Source organism: Carassius auratus, unplaced genomic scaffold, assembly GCF_003368295.1.
Source record: "Carassius auratus strain Wakin unplaced genomic scaffold, ASM336829v1 scaf_tig00017418, whole genome shotgun sequence".
In the NCBI taxonomy this organism is placed as follows: domain Eukaryota; kingdom Metazoa; phylum Chordata; class Actinopteri; order Cypriniformes; family Cyprinidae; genus Carassius; species Carassius auratus.
Window position 1 is genome coordinate 1 of NW_020524780.1, and position 15,360 is coordinate 15,360.

Here is a 15,360-nt window from a genome sequence, read left to right on the forward strand (position 1 = left end):
CCCTGCCTCGCCCACGCCGGGCCAACGCAGGGCCCGCCGTCGTCTCACCCAACCCGGAGCACCACGAGATGATCTGTCCCGACTCACTGAAGCCCTCCTAGCGAGGGCTCACCTCCACGGATTGCGGCACATCTGCTCTCCGTCAAACTCTCTCAGCCGACGGGCCTTTTGGATGCTAGCCTTCTGTATTTGTCTGGGTTTACTGTTGTCCTGGTCCTCGAATCGGCTACTTCACTGGCTGGCCTTCCCACTCACACAAGAGTCCACACAGAGTGGGGCGAGAGAACTGCCTTTTCCCACGGTCACCATCTGCAACAATAACCCCGTACGTTTGTATCACCTCACTAAGAGCGACCTGTACTTCGCGGGTCACTGGCTCGGACTGTTGCTGGCCAACCGCACGGCCAGACCCCTGGTGCTGGACCTGCTTCAAGATGACAGACGGACATGGTTTAGCAAGCTGTCAGATTTCCGTCTTTTCCTGCCTCCACGGCGCTTCGAGGGCACCGGCTTGGAGTTCATGGACCGACTGGGCCACCAGCTGGAGGATATGCTACTGGCCTGCAAGTACCGCGGAGAGCCCTGTGGAGCTCACAACTTCTCCACTGTGAGTCTGAACAAATGACCTCCATCTCTCTTTCTGTCCTTCTGTCTCTTTCTTTGTCACCCTTTTCCTCTAGTATTTGTCAGATTTACTGTGATTTGCTCTTTTATGCAGCACATGTACAGACTCGGCTCTGACCTCTCGTTAGTTCTTTTCCTGTGTTGCCCTCTCTGTCGTGCTTCAAATATTTCACAGCACATTTTGTTCACCCATATCTAAACTTTCTGAACCCAATTTTGTATTTACTTATTTTTTGTATGAGGGAGCCTAGTATCTAATACAAGTGTTTACAAACACATCAGGTGCAAGGTTGATTTCCATAATGCAATTCTGATTGAGCATAATGTGCTATTTGCATTTGCGTAAAGACCCACGACCTATTTACACAGAAATCTGCCAATGTATCAGCTGTCTAGCCTTAAGTACATACTGATCTTTCATGCCAATAAATACTTATGTATGTATATTAGAGAGTTGCTATAGGTGTCTATACACTGCATTGCTGTGAACAGTCTCAGACTCCTATTGTCAGTGAACATGTCTTCCTTCTCCTCATGCTCATCCTGTTTCTCCACAGTCACAGCTGCTGCTGCTGTATTGCATACACTCACTCGATCCCAGACACATTTCCCTGAGAAATAACAAGCACTGTTATAGACAGGTATAAGCGGAAGCTTTGAAAACAATGACGTAATCAATTAAATTATAGTTTAAATTTGTGCAGGAAACTTTTGTTTTGATATGCAGATTTTATTATTATTATTATTATTATTATTATTATTATTATTATTATTATTATTTATTATTTTCAATTGAACACTTTTTTTTTTGTTTTTGATCTTCAGTTTTTTTGGCATGTTCCCATTGTGACAAATTACTATAACAATACACCATGCTATTGGGGCATGTTGTCAACTACTTTAAGGTCAGTGTTTATTCTGCGATACCCCCGACCCTGGGCAATTACAACAGAATTACTTAATCACTTTATAATGTAGTTAAACTTTATAAATTCTAAATATTTAAACATGCTGTTTATTTGAACATACTGTTCAAAATGCTTTTTAAACATAAGTGTATTTAAACATACTGCATCTGTAGCACAAAATTACAGATTTGGCTCAGAAGTTTGTTTTGATAAATTATTAGATAACAAGGTCACCATATCTCAGTGGAGATGGAGTGCATGCTCTAACCACTCTTACCACTGAACCACATCTCCAGACACCATTATGAGGTTTTAAATAAAGTTACATTGTATAGCGGACTATTCATTTTGACTTTACATAATATGATTAATAGGCCACTATTAAATGTTTTATAAGGAGCAGTGGGATGTTGCAGTCAAAATTTGAGTGACAGCTGTAGGACTGTTGTTGTTGACATTGTAAATTAACTAATGGGATGCTGTGGGACTGTGAGAAGGGAGTTTAGGAAAGCTAGTTTATTTTTTTGTTCGTATGTTGTTCTGGATTGTGTCCCCCCTCTCTCTTCTTCTAGTCTCATTGTGTTGTTGCTACTCTATTGTTTCTCTAATGTAGGGAGAGGAGGAGCGCAGGCAGATGTTCTCTCTCAGGCTATGTTTCAGCATAGCTTTTTTCTGCATGTGTGTATTTGTGCGAGACTCCTTTGCAACTCTCTCACAATAATTCTTAATTAGGACTGAATGTCACTGAGGTGTCTTTCTCAGTGTTTAGAAAGGGCACTGCAGTTTGCAAAGGATTTACAACTCATCTCACAATGACAAAAACATAGTGCATGCATCTTATTCCATCTCTTAAACATATGTCTTGCATCTCCTAATGGTACGCTATATTGAAATATTTTATAGAAATAGGATTAATGTGTCTATGGAAATGAGTGTTTATTTAACTGTCTTCTTACTGAACAGTTTATCCATGGGTATTTAGCTTAGATAGCAGTAACTGGAGGGTAAATATGCCCATTTAAAATGTTTAGAAAGTAGAAATCCCACGTGCAATGGCTAATTTTCTTCTTCCTCATCAGCTCAGCTTTCCTCTCCATGACATTAACTAAACATTATCCACTCATCACAAAGTGTATAAGAGACCCAGTAAGACAATGGCAGAAGCTCCAGCAGGGAAAGCTGGAATACCCATCTCTGGGATGTTTCATATGGCTACAGTCATGCATTCCCAGATGTTACAGAAATATATCCTCAGAACACATTCTAGCTTACTCATAATAATTACATTAAATTGAGATGTGCGCAATAATTCTCAATAAGCCAAAAAAGGCAGGGTTTATTATTTTTAACACTTTTGTCTGTTAGTAGTACTGCTCCTACAAAAGCTATACTACTATAATTTAACTTAATTAAGTTCTACTGCTAAATGTTTTACCTAGTGGGACTAGAGTTGGTTTTAAAATGCAGTATGTTTAGTACACTTGCCAACTTTTGAGCTTGGTTTTATATTTATAATATCAGTTGCTGTTGTTTTTTTCTCTTAAAAATTCTGAGTTATAGAGACATAGATTTCCATCACTGCATCCCCATAGTAACGCTGTTAGCCTGCCATGTCCATCACTTGATGGGAATGGATGAGTTTCATTAGCTCCAACACTGTGTTGATTAGTTTGGTCTGGCACTGTAATGATCCTTGAGGTTGAAGCTTTCCGTCAGGCGGTCCCCCATCTGGAACGAGAGCAAGATGCGGCGCTACGCCTCCCGTCTCTAGTCTTTATATAGAAGGTTTTGAAATTCACAGAGAATAGTTTTAGATTTTTCAGTAACATAGCCAATTTGATTTGTTGTTTGACAGGTGTTTAGCAGAAATGTTTCATAAATTCAGTATGCTGTGAGAGCTTAGGTGCTTTGGGGAAGTTGCTATGAAATGTATTACAGATTTCCAGTTGCGACTCTAGCTCTTTATTTCTGATGGGGTGCAATCAGTCAATTGCCAAGCTGAGATCTTTTCATATCAAGCAAAAATATTCCCATTTATAGTCAAAAAGCGTGTATGTTATTATAAACTGAAGTGTAACAGAACTGACAGAACTTTGAATTAAATCATCAATGAAGATTTGTAAAAAAAAAAAATGTATTCACTCATAGCTAATGCATGCAAGGTTTTTGTCATTATGGAGCTCTTTAACCACGTTAACATGCACATTAATTTTGCAATATGAATACTAATGTGCTCATATTTGGTCAGCGTGAAGCACAGATTTTTTCTTTTAAGCATTAGAAGAAATTAGCATAAATCAATATACTGTACAGATGGGCGAGAGCACTGGAACAGCCTTGTATTTAAAAAGGTTACTGGCATGCATTTCCCAATTCATTCATCATCTTTCTCTATAATTAATGACATGAATGAATTGATTTATACTAAAATGCAGCAGAATTAATGGCAAGTGCAACGTAAGACAACAGCATGAAAAAAATGTACGTTTGCATATTACCATGACCAATTTTACATTAATGACCTTTAATTGTTAATTGTCCCAAATCTTAAGAAAATTAGATTACTTTAACACCCCCAAAAGGCTAAATGTATGTTTGCTTTTCTCCTTTTTATTTTTATTTAATTTCTTTGCACCACAATACAGAGCTTCTGCCCAGCAAGAGATCATAATTTGTAACAGACTCAACTTGAATGACTCTCATTGGATTTGAGACTCTATGTTCTCTCCCTCTCAAATCTCCTCTTCCTCTCTACCTCCCTCTTATACCAACTTGTCTCTTTCCTGGACTCTTTTCCATCTACTCTCAGTACTCTCTTCTCCCTCGGTTTCTCTTCACCTATTCCTTCTATTCCCACTCCAGCTCTTCTCAGTCTATATATAGGTCTAATTCTCGCCATTTGCTCACCATTAACTACAACTTTTGCCTCAAACTCCTTTATAAACTCTGCTGCTTATTAATTAGTTAGTAAGGTAGTTGATAAGTTTAGGTATTGTTTAGGATTAGGGATGTAGAATATGGTCATGTAGAATATGTGCTTTTTAAGCACTAATAAACAGCCTATATGTTATTAATAGGAATTCTAATAAGCAAGTAGTTAGTAGTGACAACAGGTCCCTATACAAAAGTGTTACCAAAAAAGTATATTGTTAAAATAAAAATATTGTTAAAAAAAAAACTAGTTATTTACTGTGAATCATTGAGTTCAAGCAACGTATCTCTCTCTCTCTCTCTCTCTCTCTCTCTCTCTCTCTCTATATATATATATATATTTATATATATATATTAAAATCAGTTATAGTATGAATTACTCTACCCAGCTATAAAACGGCAAGTCTTATCCCAAGGCTAAATCGGTTTTTAATGTTCCTCTGGTGAACAGTTTCTGTGAAGTTGCATTCAAACTCATATCCAATATTTTCAGACAACTTTACACCCTTCTGCTTCCAGCAGTTTTGGATGATGTATCATTTGATATCCTGTGGCTCGATCAAGCTATGGTCTGGAGTCCGGTGGGTTGAGATAGGCGTTTCAATGAGTTAGCTGGCAGATGAATTAAGTACTGCTACTGTATGTATCTCTTGACCTCTCGATACTCCCAGACCCTGCCGAGATTTTAACTTGGAATGTTTTTGACACTTTGACAAAATAACATTAGTGAAGTTTTTGTGTTTTCTGCAGTACTGCTATCATTCTCACAGTGTGCCTAAAGGGTTTGCACAATATTTTCTCACATTAATGGGTTGTGGCTCCATTTGTACTTACTTTCCTGCTGCCAGGTGAGGCAATATGTTATTGTGTGTGCGAGCTACCTTTGGCTCTCCTGGCTCTTATTGAGAAAGCTGTGTGTGAATGCTGGTCGATAACAGATACAAATAGCTTCACGTATAGTCTTGCCATGAAAATAAGCCATGTTCCATATCAGTAAGCAATAGATGGCTACCATTATTTTACAAACTTACAAATGGCCCAGTGTCCATTAATTGTGTTGTGTATGTCCACTGTGCCACATGCAGTTCATTTGGAAAATATTAGGTATTGAAGAATTGGAACCTTTCACTTCACAAGATGGAATTAGAATGGAATTGACTATAGACAGTGTTTTTTCCTTATTTGCAATATCAAATAATAATAATAAATAATAATAATAATAATAGTAATAATAAATTAATTAATTAAACAGATAATTACATTCTAATTAATAGTAATTCTAATTAATAGTATAAATTATATTAAAAATATGTTAATATCACTACACTCTTTTTATCTACTGTTATATGTGCTACAATATTGCAATGTCTCTGAATTGTAATCTATTCAGCAGAATTTCTCAGAAAATACAGTATTTGATATGATACATTAATTTATTTAAAATGTTATAGGTTAAAAGCCCTAATTAGTATACCCTGTCAATGTGGAAAATTGTGTTGTGACTGCACTATTGATTCCTAATATATACTGTTTTTCCTCACATATAAAGTAAAGACACAAACAAATACACACACACACGCGTCTATGAAGAAACGTGCACAGAACAGCACAGTGTTCACAACATCACTATCGCACAGAACATCAGCGCATTAATGAGAGAAAGAGACAGAGTTGCTTTGGGTCTTTATGGAAATGCCTGTGCATTGCCATCTTGACGAACGTAAGCTGTGACAAGTCCAACAGAGCTGAGAACCCTTTGAACACCAAAAGGGAGAAGCAAAGAGAGGGGGCAGAGGACGGAGAAACTGTGCCATTACTGTCAGACACACATGAAAAGAAGGAGCTTTGTGAGGTTAAAGGTTACAGAGATGGACTGCTAAGGTCTGATCAGTGTTAGGATGTGCAGGTTACAGAGTGTATGTGTTTATTCATGGGTTTGATGCTTGATGAATCAACTAAGCAGTTTCTGAACATATCGTAGTATAAATTGGGGTTAAGGTTCGTGTGTTATTATGGTCCATTCAATCTCTGCTTTCACCATCATGGGGACAAGAAGCATATTTTTCCATTGGTGGCCACTAAAAAAATGAAAAAAAGGAAAGATTTTACCATTCAGTACATTTTTTATAAAAATAAAAAAATGTTACATTTTACCTTTATTTATCAAGAATGCTTTACATTGATCAAAAGTGACAATGGTACACAAGGTTTGGTATTTTGGTGTTTTAATTTTCTGAAAAAATTGACATAATTAGAAAAACTAGACTTATCAAAAGTAACGATATGTAAAACTAGAGTTTTCCGATTAAGTTCCACCGTGCAGCTGTCGAAACATTGCTGTATTTGTTCGTTACACATGCAAACCTAAGCGAAACACCCGTGCCAAAAATCTTTGGTACGAATATATGTACTATAATAGCAGGTGTTATCTTTCTAAGATTTTCTGTCTGTGCTGGTCTGAAGAAAATAAGTAATGCACATCTGGGAAGGTAAGAGGGTGAGTAAATGTATTTTCATGTTTGGGTTAAAGGGTTAATTCAAAAGTAAACACTTGTAAAATTCCCGGGCACTGAAAAGCCCTACCATTACTGCTATATAATGGGAATTAATTTACACATCTTTAATTTAACTGACCCAGATTTCTAATCTCAAATTGCTGAAAATTGGCATGGCCTGTGGATCCTTTGAATCTCTGTATCTTCAAATAGGCTTAAAAGCCAAGCGAAATTGCCAATCAATTAATCGTCATTAAGTCTTCTCAAGGGCATATTTATATGAAATATTTTACATTATGCTTACAGATTCCTCAAGTACTCGTACTTGCCTATTGGTCTGCTGTGTGTTTATGCCACCATGGTCATTCTTGTTTGAGTTATTAATGTGGACTTGATATTGATTTTTTTTTTTTTTTTTTTTCATCGTGAGTCATTTATCTATGATTACACTTGAGTGCAGTAGTGGCCTTTGTCAATAATTAATATCACTCCAGTTTCAGTAAGAGCTCCTGCTGGTTTTAGAGGGACCGCCTCAACAGAATATATTGAACCGTTGACTTAAATCCAAAACAAACCTGACCCATAATAATATGAAATCTGTTCTTTGCGGATATTTAATTGTTTGTTTCTGCGGAGGTCCTCCCTTACTGTGCCATCTGCAGGTTTAGTGTACCTTTTACTCAAAGGGAGTGTCAGGCAGTAATTTAGTTACTGTAATAATAGTACTTTTTGCAGCAACTATAGTGTAACTAATTACTAATAATATTTCAGTAATAATATTACAGTTACCATCCATAAAACAGCTTAGTTACTTAGTTACTTTTGTTGCCTCAACTCCGCTTATTTAAAATCCAGCAATAAAATAATTCCTAAAAAAATGTTTTACTTTTCATGACTCACATGCATGTGATGTCCCCAGTGCAGCAGATGAGCTTAGAATATGGAAAAGTTATTACAAACACTCAATAGAGATTGAACTCAATAGTGACATTCAATAATATGGATTTTGGTCAAATGATGGTCAAAGCAGAAATATGTTGTTAGTAACATTCTAGAAGAATTTAGAATAAAGACACAGTTACAACTTCTGTGGGACGTGAAGAAAAAGTAATGTACTGTAACTAGTAGTGTGACTAATTAATGTTGCCAGAAAGTAAGTAAAGTAACAATATTACTTTTGAAAGGAGTAACTAGTAATGAGTAATATATTACATTCTTTGAGTAACTAGCCCAATACTGCTCAAAGGTCCTATTTTCTATGGCATTCTGAGTAAAATCTCATGGAAGAGAGTTATTACCATTATCAAATACCACTTGCAAAGCCTGATTGCACTGTGTTGTGGAAATTGCCAATGGTATTTTAAAACCTCTTCCTAATAAACTGCCAGAATCCTGTTCTTTTTTTTGTTTTTACTGACCTTCTGTGGTGTCCCATACGTCATGGTCGTAAACTATCGATCCAAAGTGGAGCAAACAGAACGGGCTGTCACAGTGTTGTGAGCGGGTCTGGGGTCTGGGGTCTGCCAGATCTGCGACAATCTTATTAATGCATGGCTCTGATCTAATTTATGCTCTTTAAACCCACAGTTAGAGTCTGGCTTTTGCTGTTTAACAGTCTATAACATCCCTATCTCTAAACACAAAATAGGCCGTTGCAGGCATTATCAGATCTTATGGGAGCGGGTTAGTATGGGGAAGGAGGGGTTTTGCTGTGTACACTTATTCTCAGTCATTTAGTGTCTGAGCAGTGTGCTTCAACCATATTAAGTGGAAACTGAAGTCTTGCTACACAAACACTTGGTTCATATGGTAGCAATAATCAACTTGTTGATATACATGAGGATCAACCCAGATGAGAATGTTTAGCGTTTGAGATGGAAAAGCTAATAGATTGTTTGGGCCCATGAATACCATTAGCATTAGCAGCATGTTTGCTCACCTTATCAACTGAGCAGAAGTCTTCATTTGTTTCATTAGAAAGTCAGATTGAATAGTTTAGTTGGAGGTTAGGAGTCATTCCAGCCATTGATATGAGCCAGCAGCTTATATTGATGTGTAAATTAAGAACCCATGCTTACTAGGGGTGTGCAGCGTTTATCTGTACATATCAATATCTGTTGCATTGACAAAATTTGCTGTATTTAGACAACATTGCATATGGAAATACAACAAACTAATAGAAAATCTATTTTTAATTTCCCATACAGCAAACATGAATTTTATTAAAAAAATAAAGAAATAAATAATAATAATAATATATATATATATAAATATATATATATAATATTTGGTTGAACTATCCCTTATTAAACATGTAACAGACTGTTTTTTTTTATATTCAGATGTGTTAATTTTGCTTTAGAAAGAAATGCCTCTTATTAGTATTGAATTAATGTTTCCCATTTGAAACACAAGTGTTGCATCCCATTTTTGATACACTGTGACCAACCACGTTGTAGCGTAAGCATCTTATTACACTGAGCAGACTGAACCCTTAGAGCTCCTTTGCTATTCCACTTCCTGCATAACTGGAAATGAGTTGGACATAATTGACCCCACTGCTGTGAGACGAGAGTCCCTCCACAGCCGGGCCGCTCTCAGTGTCCCAGCACAGGCTGTTAAAGCCATAAGATTCTGGCCAGGGATCCAACCTCAGTGGACTTACTCTTCCAAATGGAGCCATTCATCCATCTGCTCAGCCCTGTTTTTGAGTTCAATCTCAGTTGATCAAAGCTGCACAATGTCTAAGCTGCTGTGGACGCTCTAGAGGAAGATTGCAGCTTTAGGTGCAGTGCAAGAAGCAAAAGGTTTTAAAAAGCTGCAATACATGTAATGACAGGCATCAAGACACAACATCTCTGGTTCTCTCTTTGAAAAACCTGTCAGGGATGAAATCAGCTAGCATGACAAGAAATTCTGAAATATTTATCTTCATGAATGCTGATGTTCTAAGACCACAAGCTGATAGACTGGAGGCACTGAATGCTGAAATCACTCAAGGCTATTTACCACAGCTAGATAAAAAGATTCTATTTTATTCATGTGTTTATTGGCTTTTCCCGAGTAGAGTGGCTCATAGAGCTTCACAGATAGGAGCACAGAATATCATGGTTGTGATGATACAGATGGAGAGAAATTTTATATCAGAAACCAAAGCTGGCAATCCCAGACATACAATTATGTTTTAGAGAATATTTTCATCTTGTGAAGTAAAGCGAGAGAAAGGATCTGGTTAGAGCAGTCATCTAGAGCTACAGGTTATTGTATTCTTGGCATTACACACAGAGTGCTGTCAGAGCCAGATAACAGCAGGCCCAAAATGATAAAGCCATATGTTATTTATATCTGTGTATGACAGCTGACCTGCATTCAGAGCCTGTGGACTGTGAGAGTAACTTCCGTTTTGAAGTCACAGCAGACATATGTAGGTGGAATATATATTGTGGAAACCTGTAATTGCTTCCTTTTATATTTTGTGTGTGTATGCGTGTGCGTGTGTGTGTGTTTGAGAGAACGATCTGATGCATTTAGGTTGATTTTGCGGTGTCAAACAATATTTTTTTAACTTTGATAAAAGTTAGTTGTTACTTCATGATCCCCTTATACAAATTTCTATATAACGGTGTCTTCAGATATGCTCTCAGATTAAAAGTTTTGAGTTTAATTAATTTTCTCAGTGGTTGGCTCAGCTAGAAATATGCACATATTCACTATTAACTAAGCGTTTTACCTGAACAAACTCCTACTTTGCTGCTTATTAAGACAAAGTAAGGAAGTTGGTAGGATTAAGGGATGTTGAATATGGCCATGCAGAATAAGGCATAAATATGTGCTTTATAAATACTAATACACAGCCAATATACATGCTAATAAGAAACTAGTTAACAGTGGGAATTGGTCTTTAAAATAAAGTGTTATCAAATTATTTTTGTATGTTCCACAGAAGAAATAATTTCATATAGGTTTGTAACAACATGAGGGCCTGTAAGTGATGACTGGGTTTTTATTTTTGAGGGAACTATGAGAGTTTTATAAAGTTTTGACAGTCTCTAACTTTATTCTCCATAAAATCCATTCTTGGGCAGAGTAAGAACTCAGCTGTTGCCTTTTCAGTCAGATAAGTATAGGTGTTACTTACATCGATAAACAGATAAAGTAGCCAAGTGTTTGCACAGTGGGATTGTCTCAGCTCACATACAAAAAAGTGAGCTGTAATACACTAACAGAGCTCAAACAGTGGAGCACATATTGTACTCCATCAGTCATTTCTTTTAAAAGCTGTATTATCTTCACAGCATTTATTTCACTGGCCCAGAGCTGGATGTGCTGATCCCTTTTTTCTTTTTTTCTTTTTTTTTTTTTACATTTAGTCCAGTTTAGCTCCATTTATTTAATATAGATATTTCAACAATAGCTGTCACATAATTGCTTAATGGAGTGTAAAAACACAAAACAAATCAAATATGAATGTTTATAACAAAATGTTGATAACAAATATTAATGATATGTTATTGGGCTTTCTAAATGTGTGCTCTGTTGAGGTTTCTGATGTTGTGTTTTGGGAGAGTTTAGTACAGCTGTATACTTTTAAGATGTATGATGGATGTCTTACAGCTTCCCATCAGTATGAGTGTCTGTCTGTGTGTGTGTGTGTGTGTGTGTGTGTGTGTGTGTGTGTGTGTGTGTGTGTGTGTGTGTGTGTGTGTGTGTGTGTGCGTGCACATAAGGCTCTTTACAGTGAATCACCGTTTTATTGATTTCACTTAAGACAAACACACACGCGAAGAACACTTCACATCCATTTCCCAGCCACATGACTCTGACCTTGACCTTTGCATCTGCTCTTGATCTGTGCTTGAGCTCTCACAGCTTTTCCTCCTCCGCATTTCTGTTCTCTTCTCTGATCCTCCATCATTTTACCCATTCATCTCTCTCTTTCTTTGGCACTGAGTGGTGCAGTATGTTGATGGAGAGAGAACTGCTGATACTGCTGCTTTGGCTGTTAATGTCTACATGAAGCCTGTACCTGTCAAGAATATTTGTATTCAGGAACTTTTGGTTTCTAGACCTATGCCCACTCCCCTTTCTGTATGCCCATCAAAATCTAATATTCTCAAATCCAATGAGATTTTATGAAAAGTTTGCAGTTCTCTGTTCTTTTGCTTTTCTGTTATGTTGGCTTTTCTATAACAGTTTAAATCAGGGTTAGGTAAAATTCAGAAAAAGCTTAAAACTAAAACTTTGCTAAGTCATCATTAGAAGTTTCCCTGATGAAATGTAATTTTCTATTAAAGATGACATTAAAGTGAGCAGCCACGTAAGGATGCTATTACTTATGTGTTTCAGATGATAAGATACATTTGAGGTCGATGAACAAAATAAGGGTTTTCATGCCCCCCATTGACTATAAGGGGGCAGCTCCAGAAATTACAGCTAAGTTCATTGCATCTTGCAACTTGGAAAGGTATAGATATAGTTTGAAACCAAACAGTAACTTTTTATGTGGTACAAACTTAACTTTAATACATTAATCACGCGTTACAAAGAGGGAGCAAATGTTAAAAGTCTGCTCTCCATGGTTCTTAATATCTACAGCTGTGTATATATTAAGGGTGTCCCCGACTAAGGATTTTCAATCTTAATCTTGCCGACATTCGACTGATAGTCGAATCATATGTTTGGGGGCGGGGGGAAATACATTAACAAGAGTCAAGTCAGACATTCGACTAACATACTGTAATTACTGATGTTAACACACAGGGAAAATGTGTAATGAACACCTTGCAGGGTAAATAATGTTTTATGTTTTGATGAACAGATAGCTAACACTTAACGTTGGCGAAACCATAACAATTAACAATTTAATTTTTTTATTTTTTACAATATTGCTCACATTATAACGTTAGCCTAGAACTCTGCATTTCTGTTTTGAGCTGCGCGTGCAGAAGATGGCCAGTAGAGTGACGCATTTGATAGCAGGTTTTTAATGGGATTCAACTTATTATTTAGTTAGAATACACTTCATTATTTATACACCATAGCATTAATATTAAGACTTATAGGCTATTTGCAAAAAGGGCCCGAATGCACATGAACATATCTGGCTCTGAATGCGAACTCCTTTTGTGGATGTGTTCTATACGAAAAATGTGTACAGAAACACAGCTAAAAATTCATAGCGTTTTAGTAAAATGGCCTTCTCATTATAAAAGTATGTATATAATAGTCCCAGTCATAGTTATTAATATTCTGCATTGTAGTTTGACCTGCTCGTGCTGTGCGTTGAAGAGATATCACCATAGTAATACAATGAAGCGCTCGACTCTAAGCCAAATGAATATTATATCAGGTAAATAATATATCCACGATATATATACACCGGCTGAAATGTTTTGAAATCACTTGTACCCTACCCTGTTCAAAAAAATCCAGTCTCAGCCTGTGTCAGTTTGAGTCTTGGTAAAGTTTTAAATCCCTGCCGCCAAGATGCTCCTCTGTCAGTCATGGATTATGTAAAGTGAAACATAAATCTATAGGGGTGGTTGGATTTATTCACACACTTTAAAATATTAATTTGAAGCTTCTTTCTTTTCAGATTCTTACAGCTTTATCATAATAGGCTGTATATTAACTTATTGGGAGAAAACCTGTAGTTCTATGTGAAATCAGACATTTGAGCTCCCCCATATAGTCAAAATGGCATAATCAATAACACCCCGTGAATATTCGACTGGTAGATTGGTAGTCGCATCAGGCTTCTTGATTCAAAGCATCGATTTGTCGACTATTCGGGGTCACCCTTAATAAATATATATATATATGAGCTGTCCGTGGTGCTGAAGATCTGCTTGCGCATACCTATGCACATATGCACTGTCCGTGGTCCTGAAGATCCTTTTATATGTATTTAAATGCATGTGCGCTGTCTGTTGTGCTGAAGGTCTGCCTATATGCTTCTGAATGCTGGCCTGTCTTTACAATACTTTAGCTTTTTGATTCCCACCTTACAACCGCTCTCTATCTGCCATTATCATCCTTTTTTAATACAGTAATATCACATATTGAAGCTCAGTCTGTACACTTCACAAGCTATTAATGCTGATAGATGTGCTCTTCAGGGAAGGAAAAATGTTTCCATTGTTTAACTATATGGCTTATAGTGGTCCATTTTCAGCTTTTTTAGGAAGGCACTTTTCATTGTTTGAAACCGTGTCATTTTGCTAAAGCCATTAGCAGGACTGGGATCTCACAAGGGGGTTCAGATTATTGTCATGTCTGTGCTTCTCCATTGGGTTTTTTTTTTTCTTTTTTCTTTTTTTTCTGATAGTGGTATTGTGATGCACAGGCACAAGTGTGGTCTCTGTGTGACTCCCAAAACAGCAGCACATTCTCATGACAGCTTGTAATAATTTTTCCTAGATGGTGAATTCATGAGTTTTTTTTTTTTTTGTATCAGTATTTGTTAGATTTAGTGGTTGAGGTTTAATTTTATGCTTAGATTTAGGGTTTGGATTGTATGTTTTTTTTTTTTTTTTTTTTTTTTTACGGCAGTTGCTTATTCCAACATCTTTTACGCTAAATCAGATTGTTTTAGTGAAGAATGCTGGTACTTGTCATGCAGTATAATCCTCCATTTAAACACGTCATGTGATAAATTTTCAAACATACACTGATGTTGATCCATTTCTCCTTTGGGATTAGCTTTGATTAACATTACAATCATTTGAGTGAAAAGTTTCCTTTCTTCCTCTGGTGTCAGTTGAAATAGGTAATAAAGGGCAGCATTTGTCTGTGTGCGGGTGTGTGTCTTTTACCTGAGGTGTTCTGAATATATCCGCTATCCTTCAGAGTTAATGAGGCGTGTCCTGTGAATGGTGTTTACTTATTCCGATCACAATCCTGGTTCATTTAAACCCATAATCTCACTTCCCTCAGTAGGATGTGACATGCATTTCTATAAATATATTAGTATCCTCAAAAACACCATACACGCTTTGAGGCATTCTAGGTTGTTCTGATATAAGAACAATCAGAGGATATTGAGCACAATTAAAGGAATAGTTCACCTAAAAGTAAAAAAATAAAATAAAATAAAAAATAGCTGAAAATGTACTCACCCTCAGGCCATCCAAGATGAAGATGAGTTTGTTTCTTCATTTTAACAGATTCTGAGAAATAGTATTACGTTGCTTACTAATGAATCCTCTGCAGTGAATGGGTGCTGTCAAAAAATATCCATAATGCCAATAAGTCCATAGTCCATAACAGTGCTTCCTCCAATGAAAAACATATTCCCTCTTCTTCTTTCACATCAAAATCTATCAATATACAGTAGGTTTTTTAGGTTAAAATATACAGTAGGTTTTTAGGTTTTTAAGGCTAAAAGCAGCCGAATCTATTAA

General features: G+C 36.7%; 1 protein-coding gene across 1 annotated transcript; it reads left to right on the forward strand.

The window, feature by feature from the left end:
* Window positions 1-59: 59 nt before the first annotated feature.
* Window positions 60-628, forward strand: LOC113075658 (acid-sensing ion channel 2-like; the record flags this gene model as incomplete). Its single annotated transcript, XM_026248336.1, has 1 exon — window positions 60-628. A coding segment is annotated over one exon (566 nt), but the record flags the coding sequence as incomplete, so codon positions are not given.
* Window positions 629-15,360: the final 14,732 nt, after the last annotated feature.